The sequence below is a fragment of the Sabethes cyaneus genome, chromosome 3 (genome assembly GCF_943734655.1).
Source record: "Sabethes cyaneus chromosome 3, idSabCyanKW18_F2, whole genome shotgun sequence".
NCBI classification, from domain to species: domain Eukaryota; kingdom Metazoa; phylum Arthropoda; class Insecta; order Diptera; family Culicidae; genus Sabethes; species Sabethes cyaneus.
In genome coordinates, this window is record NC_071355.1 from 160,668,661 (window position 1) to 160,678,063 (window position 9,403).

The window sequence follows — 9,403 nt, forward strand, 5'->3', positions numbered from 1 at the left end:
CATCGTGGAACTCAAACACGTACATATAACAAGCCAATACCATGATCATTGTTGCCACTTTCTTCTTGTGCTACACCTGCAGAGTGGCTTTATTCATTGAATTATGCATAAATAATTCGCGCTTCTTTAAATTACCTCTACCGACGTTCTTCTGACCAAAGTCTATTATTAGTGACTTCACGTTTGGACCACCAAGCAGACACGGGCGGACAGTCCGGTACTCTTCAATATAACAACACACGAGCCACCAAAGGCACGGCTGGTTGATTTACGGTTCCCCCTCTCTATGTTTCCAGTTGTTTCGGCGTTTACTTTTGTCATCATCACCTGACCGCAGGCAAGCGACCACTAAGCCTCCCGGGCTCTACCGAATTCGTTCGGCTTGGCTCGATCGAATATTTTCCGATTAATTTAGTCGTGTGCCACTCGGTGTCCCAATCACCCCGCGTAAAGCAGTAGCTTTGTTGTTGCAGATAAACGGTATCGTGTAATCAACCGCGCGAAGAAAACAAACAAAACGGAAGTTAAATATCATCCATTTAGGGACGGATAGGACTGGTTTTATCGAATGGCAAGGATGAAAACTTTTTCTACGCTTGTATCGTGTATGGTTTTGATTTTGATATTCAGTTTTGCATCTGCCGAAAGCGCGCATGGATTAAAAGTAAATGCAAAAGTGAAACAATCATCAGATCAGATTGCAAGTAAAAATGTAGGCGAAAAAGCGAATGATGAAGCGGACATTGTTTACGACGAGAGGCAAACAGACGGCGAGACAAATATTCGGTTGCATGTTAAAAATTTCCAGATCCAAGTTCCGGAATCATCGTTAGCAATGCTCAAGGGAAACACCATGACAACCATGATTCGTAACTCCATACTGAAACTGTTTGGCATTCCATTTGATGAAAGTGAGCTGTCGGCGACTCAAGAAGAACAAGTTTTATCGGAACAAGAGCAGCAGCAACAATCAGCTGCCGATTCGATGCTACAGATTAATGGTAACAATCTGCCGGCAAAGTTTTTCTTGGAAATAAGCGACTTTTTGATGAACAACCAGGACAATGACGCGGTCGACGATCAACGGGTGGAAACCAATCACCGAAAGAATGCCGAAAACTACGCGACCGAAGAGATTAAAATTGAACGTTTAGAGAATGTCAATAATGTAAAGAACGAAACAATAACTATCAGCAAGAAACTGTATACAAATGGACCGCAGAACGCTACGAACCAAACGGTTTTCGAATCGACCAACACAGAGAATAAGTTTAGTAACAATGTTACGCACAATCACACTGAGAAGGAGGATCGATATCAGAAGACGCGTCCCATCCGGCTGGATACCGTAATGATGATGGTCAAACCTGGTGCTGATGGAAAGCCGGCAACGTTACGCGAGAAAGTTATTTGGAGAGTGGAAGATAGAAACTGAAAAAATAAGTGTGAAATATTTTAACAATGGGTTGTGTCTAGCCGATAATTGCCTCTCTACCAAGTAAATAACCTTTTAAAAACTAATCGCTTTTTATTGAGCCCTTCTATTTATTTCTATTAATCATTCTCCTGCATTGAAATCATTCTGTGAAAAAGCGAAGAAAACATTTAATTTTACGGTTCATGCTTTGGTAATGCAAAATAGATTGCGAATGTTCTGCTTTGATATAAAAACTTTTATTGGAACTTTGTTTTCTGCGATCGATTACTACCTTCGATTATTACAATTATAAAAGCCCACAAAATATTTGCACAATAAACTATGGCTGGAGCAGCAGAAAACAAAATTGTAAAAGTAAAACAGGTAGGTTAGTAATATTAATCAAGCGACATAAACCGCCGTACGAAACTGACAATGTACAAACCCCTATTAGAGCGATAGTTGTTTGTTATAGATTTAGCAATGCTCACGGAGGAAATACGCGGACGACATTTGGCGGAGTACATGCGGAGAGTTGCGGAGGTGTATCAATTAAAGGCAACAAACAGTGCATGGGAAGATCAGCAAGCTACAATTGGAGAAAATCGCCACGTCGTAAGGATAATATCTGTTCAACAACCCCGCCGGCACCCAGAACAGAGCGGCTCAACATGCGAGATGGCTCAATCAAGTCTAAAACGACATTTTTTTTATTTTTTTTAATAAAAAATAAATGCGTCTAAGGCCTCTCTGTTTGGGAAACGGGCGATGAGTAACACAAGGACAAGATCGAGTTGAATGGAGTTTAAAACAGTGCGTACCACGCTGGCTCTAAGCTGCTAACAACGACGAAGAGGATCATACAACCAGCCCCGTAAATTTTCCTGTGCTCTAAACATCTAGATATGACATTTTAAGCTTGAAAGCGCAGAACAATTTTTTTAGGGAGGGTGGGGGGTTGGTGGCGTCACAAATAGCCTGGACTAACTCTCTAGCCGAAGAAGAAATCGCCGCTGCCAGTGATATCCGTTTGTAGTACGATATTTGTCACCGCTACAGTGGTACTACTTACTTTACCAGCCGAGAGCTGGGTTGGCTCTTGCCGTATCAAGAATTCCGCTCCATTGATACTCGGTCTCCTGGGTCTCGACAGACGCAAGTCGGCTTCAGCCTGGTCGAGCCTGGTTTAGCACATTGGGCCTCTCTATTCCTGGTTCTGATAGGGTTCTAAGAGAACGGATTTCACTGCACAGTCGTCCGATATCCTTGCGACGCGGCCGGCCCACTATAGTTTCCCAGGAGTACGATCTCTCCAAGCAGTGCCTGCAACTTGTGTCTGCAACGTCTCCGCCACTCTCCGCTATTCGTTTGTACTACGCCAAAAATAGTCCGCAATACCTTCCGTAAGCAAAGTTGCTGTCTCAAGTCCGTAGAGGTCTGATTAGCGTTTTGTACATCGTCAGCTTTGTGCGGCAGTGAATGTTCCTTATTCGAAGCGTCTTGCAAGGGGAAAGGTAAGCTCGATTTCCAGCTTGAATGCGTCGTTGGATCTCCTTACTCGTATTATTGTCAGCGATGAGGTAACCAGAAATCCCAAATATACGAACTCATCAACCACTTCCAGTTCATCGCCGTTAATAGTCACTGTCCGAGGGAGGCAAACGACTCTGGATGCCTCTTCTTACCATATATTTGGTTTTCGACGCATTGATTTGTTACCCTATCATCCTAGCCTCCTTTTATAGTTTTGCGTAAATTGCCTCCACCGTCACAAGGTTTCTATTAATGATGTCGAGGTCATCTGCGAAGGCTGGGAGTTGGCTACTCTTGCTGAAGATTGTTTCTCTCGTTTCGATGCCCGCTCGCCGGATCAAATTTTCAATAGCGATATTGAATGACATACAGGACCCACCATCCCATTGTAGCAGCCTCCTGCGCGATTCGAAAGGACTCGAGAGTATCCCCAAAACGGTTATGTAGCAGGTCACTTGCTCCACGGTAGCTTTATCAGCCTCATCAGTTTGTCCGGAAAACCATACTCGCGCATTATCTGACATAGCTGTTTGTGTTCAACTGTATTGTATGCTGCACTGAAATTCACGAAAATATGATGTGTTGGCGCGTTGTACTCCCGACATTTCTGGAGGATTTGTCGGAGAGTAGAAATTTGATCCGTAGTAGCACCAGTCCCCATAAAGTCCGCCTGATACTGCAGTACGAATTTTCTTGCTATTGGAGATAGACGACGCAAAAAAACTGGGAAAGCACTTTGTAGGCGGCGTTGACCAGCGTAATACCACGGTAGTTACAGCAATTTAGCCAGTCGCCCTTCTTGAGATCAGACAGACTACACATTCCATTACCTCCTCCGGTATTTTCTACTCCTCCCAAATCCTTGAAATTTTCAAGTGAAGTGCCGTTGCTAGCGGCTTTTGGCCATTTTTGTAGAGTTCTATCGGGAGTCAGTCCTTTCCGACGGCTCTATTTTTCTTCAGCTGCCTGATTTCTCGTCGGATCTCTTCGAGATCGGGAATCGGCGCGCTATTGTCGTTTGTAGGTACTCCTAGGTTAACTTCCGTTGCAGTTCGTATTGAGAGGTGAGCGGGTACGGTCGTGTTTGCTTGCCGTTGTTTCGGTTAAATCTCATACATGGCGCCGGTATATTTTTCGACACCAAATACGAGAAAGAGTGAAGTGGAAAATACCCAATGGGTTAATGTCTCAGGTGCAGTTATATACGGTCACGGTTGAGTGCAAATATTTATCAAAATTAGATTAATACTTAGCTCTAATTTCTATTGAACATGAATTAAAAATTTGGATATGTATTGCGTTAATTGAGTTGCGTCAGTTTTCATTCTCTGCAACTGTGAAGAAAAGGTGCCTGCCGTACACGAATATGCGTGTAGTTAGATGCTGACATTGTGTCGATGATTTATGATACAGTTCAGCCACGAGTGTGTTAGTGATGGTTTCAATCAGATCTTGTTTTCTATTGAATCAAGCGTAATGTAGCTAGTCATTGGAAGTGATCATCTGGGTGTTCGTCGAGTGGTGGATGTACTGCATATATCGACGAATTGTTGGTTTCGTTTATATCGATGTATTGTGTTCAAATATCGTGCAGTAAAAGTGATCTCCCAATGCGCGTAGGCATAGTGGAAATTTTTAATTTTTTTCTTTTCCTTTCCACATATGGCCGTTTGATATGAGTGTGTTGAGTGATTGTGTGCGTAGGTCTACTTGCATGCTGGATGACCACTATGAGCGAGAGAAGAAGAGAAAGGAAACCATCTAAAATAGCTGTAAAATGGCAGCTTTCGCTGTGGTTTTTAGAGCAGAACGCCTCCGTCAAAGCCAGAAGCCGCCATTCCGCGCCGACCTGCATTCCACTTTAAAGCGTTGAAGCGAAAGAGCGCGGCACCGACAGCTAAGACGGCTCTAAATAGCGGAGTGGCGAGGAAGTATATTTAAGTATTGGTAACTGGCATAGCAAGGCGGGTGAGTGTTGCCAGTATCGTTGACACGTTCCATACAGGTATTTATTCTAATAATAATATTTAATAACCATATTGGATCAGCGGTACTGGTGAGCAGAATATCCATATCAAATTCACCTTCAATCACATGTAAATTTTTTATATTATTGAAAATTACCAAATACATACAAAATATTGATAATATCGGTACAAACGAGAATATAATAACATCTGCATACTGCAACAACAAGCCAGACGAAAACCGGCAAGGGATTTCCGGTTTTTTTTTTTTTTTTGTAGATTAGTGCTAGCTCAAGTGGAGAGGAGAGAACTATGGCGAGGACAGGAAGGATGAGAGGACTACAAAACAGGGAATTACTTAACGGGATGTGGGTAAAACTCAAACATGAAGGTATGACATAGAACTTTTACCGGAATATTATTATAACCTTACTATATATCATATTATAATTGCTATGATTGTTATGAACAGCATAATTGTGGAAGGCTGGATGATGGAGTGGATTGCCAACCGGAGTCCTTAAGGTCTGAAACAGTTATGCCAAGTTCTTCTTCTCACAAACAAGCCATCACGTGGGTTAAAGCTGGTGCAGCGAAATTGATTATTACATGGAAGGATCCTAATGTTGGAAGGAAAATCTTAAAACCCCGGAATGCGCACAAGTGTCTCTGCTTGTGGGTCCGCCAAACCCCTTTTGGTCCTTCTATAACAGCATTAGTGTGATATTCATTTGATAATCAAATTTGGATCTACTGTAAGTCTACCCACATACACTGGCAAGTCCTTGAAATGATGGTGGATTTCCCTCTTACTACTTACTACTCCTAGGTTAACTTCCGTTGCGTCTCCTTCTGCTATATCGCCGTTGAGATGCTCACCGAAGAACTGCTTCTACCTGTCGACCACCTCGCGCTCGTTTGTGATTAGATCCCCTCCCTCGTCCCTACACATGTTAGGTTTAGGTCTGTAGCCCTTACGAGTTTGATTCACCGTCTCGTAAAACTTGCGCGTGTCATTAGCCCGTAATAGTTGTTCGAACTCCTCATGATCTATGCCCTCCTTTTTCGTCCTCAGGATCGTGGTCAACTCATTCCGCGCTCGTCAATACTTGGCCAAATTCTCTCTCGTGGATATACTTAGATAGTTTTTCCAAGCTCTTTTTTTTTCTCTCTATCGCTTGTTGACATTCCCCGTCAAATCAATCATTTCGTGCGCTTGAGGTTTCCTCACCTAGCACCGCGGTTGCGGCCTCGTTGACGGCCGAGCGTATCATACTCCATCCGTTTTCGAGGGTCGAAGCATCTATCTCCACAGACGATCTATCTCCGCAGAGCTTCATCCAGTACGCACGCGTAGTTTTCGGTAACTCGTGGGTTGTTTAATTGCCGATCCGAGGAGAACGGCTTTGTATAAACCGTCGATAGTTTTGACGTTCACATGTACTGCTACTAGGTAATGGTCCGAGTCGATATCCGCACACCGTAGGGAGCGTACGTTGGTGATGCGCGAGAAAACCCAGTCATCGATGAAAATTTGATCGATTTGGTTCAAGGTTCGTGACTTTGTGGATAACTTTGCGGGGAAAGAAAGTGCTTCTGATCACCAAGCCTCGGTGAAGCTGCGAAGTTGATGCATCACTGGCCGTTATCGTTCGTGTCGGATGGGGCCCGATCACCGGTCTATACATTGCATCCCTGCCACGCTTCCTTCGCATCGTCCAGTCTACCTTCGTGTGGAAAATGCACTTTTATGAGGGTGTAGTTGAAGAAACGGCCTTTCATCCCCCACATCTCGTTGATCGCTTTCCAGTCCATTACGCGATCCTGCGTCTTGCCCATCACTAAGAAGCCCGTTCCCAGCTAGTTGGTAGCTCCACCGCTCTGGTAAAATTGCGCTTTGCCACCATGGATTCTCCACACCTTCTCGCCTTTGCGACAGAATACCGCCTAACGACAGGGCTGGTCAGTTACTAGCTGACCGTGCAAAACATGCTTGGCGCTGAACTAAACATTTTGAACAACTCTTTCAAGTTTCGATGTATCAGCTTTTCAGCAACATATGGGAAACCACACCTTTTCCGGTGGATGGGCCGATCATGCGTAGACCATATCACAACACTCCGTATCATATTGGAACAGATCAACAATTTATTTCAAGATTCTCTTCTAGTGGTGTTCGTTGCCTTTGAAAAAGCGTTTGACCGACTCAACCACGAAAACATCTGGGCGCACCTGGGCGTAGAGGAGTTCCAGCTCGTCGAAGCTCAATACCAAGCGTTCTCGTGCAAAGTGCTACACAATAGCGTCTTGTCCGATTCTATACGGGATCCTATACTGCTGGTGTGTGACAAGACTGCATATTATCACCGCTGCTGTTTCTTACCGTTATGGATGAGACACTAGTTGGAGCTATTGACAGTAGACTAAATCGAGGATTGGTTTGGAATCCTTTAACGATGGGGCAGCTAAATGACTTCGACCTAGCAGACGACATTAAGCCGTATGCATAAAAGAGTTTACGAACTGTTTTATTCACACGGCCTATTGTCTTGCTCGCACAACGTCGAATCGATATGCAGAGCAAATTAGAAGATCTCTGAGAGCTCCCAGGCACCAGGCCTCACGGTCAATGTAGCAAACACTGGGTCTATGATGGGTAGTGTACAGTCAAAATCCCTTCTACTTGACAGTAGAATGATAACAAATTGAGCAGGTGGAGGCCTTTAATATCTTGGTAGCCAGACAAAACCTGATGATGGTACCAAGACTGATATAACCGCACGGACCTGGAAGGCCCTGCAGGTATTTAGTAATCGCTGCCTACGATATATCATTCGTGCCTGACAACTGGACATCCAATGAGGATCTTTATTATCGAGGTAATCAACAACCGATAGCAAAAAAGTTCGAGAACGTAGATGGTAGTGGATCGGACACAGGTTGAGGAAAAAGAGGCCCATCTAGATGGTCATAGTGAAGCAGGTTAGCTAATGACATCCGGGTCATTGACGAGAACTAGTCCTGGCGACAGGTGAAAGCCATGGTGGATAGCCGTCGGCAGTGAGATATCTGATTTCAGCCCTTCTGCCGGACCGACGGACGTTGACCGAAAGTTCGTTTACCAACATAATTGAGGATCCGTCTGGTTTGCATTCGGTGTGCATTTCATCCCATATTTAAGAGTAAAGTAAATAAAAGTTACTAGATTCGCGGATAAAACGACCCATATGCGTAAAAGATGCTGAAACTCAAACCTTACGCGAAAAGTTTGATGGATGGATTGATGCGGATTCTATTGTCATGTGCTTTTATGTTTCGTGAATTTCTGCCAATTGTGGAGTTGGCGAAAAATCCGCCAGACTTTGTTGTGCTACAATAATATATTTTCAAATATTGCATTCTGAGTTAAGAAATAGGGCCTGTTTTGTTCAAAATATAATATTAGTATTGTAGTATTGTATCCTTTATATTTTATGTTGAGGTGATTTTAAAGTGCACCCAAAGCAGCACTTTCATCGTTGTAGTTACAGCAACCTATTAATGACCACAAATTGTCATAAGTAAGTTACTACAACTGAATGCGAAGAATGTGTACTATTGTGATATTATCGTATGCAGTTTTCTCCTCAGAAGGGCTTTCATACCATTTTCGAGTTTCATACCAAAGATTATCAATAACGTTAGTCAAGCTGTCATTTAACTTAGTGAATCTACTGTTACATAACTAAAGAACTCCGTAAACATATTTACCAACACACTCAAAGCATAAAGCAAAGTCAATAACCCTAACTGGAACTTTTGAAATAGAATCAAATGTAGTAAAGTATAGCATGAACCTACTAGCTGCGTTTTATTTGACAAATTGCTAGCAGCTTCTAATCGATCATTTTCAGTTGAAAATATTACTTTACTTATTTTATATTTGTTTTTATATTTTATTCTATTTTAATTATTTCTTTCTATTTAAAACAACATGTTTTGATACTGTTGCAAAAAAAATATAATTTTGTTTAGTTTCGATAGATCTAAATTTTCGCACAAATCGACAATCGAAATAGATATGTCAAACTATTAATGACTACCGTGCACGGTAAATTTCTACTATTCAACCAAATATGAACAAGAAGCCTGAATTTATAATTCGACCTCATTTAAGCCTTTTATGTTTTCGCCCGTTCCAATTCGGCGTAGCAGTAAACTGGATAAACTGGTTGCCAAATCAACGTAACCTAATTCAGAAATGCGAAAACCCATCAGTATTTGAAACGTCGCAGAGAAACACAATGAAGAAAGCGGTAATATATGGGCCAAATATTATGTTAATGAACCAAATAGAGGTTTGAGGAATGAATAGCAATAAATCTTCCACGGAAGAGCTTTGTTCGTATTCTAACGGATGTTAAGCTAACATTAAAACTATATTAAAATAGTTTATTGTTCATTGTAAAATCTTAATCTATCACAAATTATGTTCAGTCCATCAAGT

At 42.4% G+C, this 9,403-nt stretch overlaps 1 protein-coding gene across 1 annotated transcript; it reads left to right on the forward strand.

The window, feature by feature from the left end:
- Positions 1-607: 607 nt before the first annotated feature.
- On the forward strand, positions 608-1,435 carry LOC128740333 (uncharacterized). Its single transcript, XM_053835871.1, has one exon. The coding sequence runs from the start codon at positions 608-610 to the stop codon at positions 1,433-1,435; it is 828 nt and encodes a 275-aa protein (XP_053691846.1).
- Positions 1,436-9,403: the final 7,968 nt, after the last annotated feature.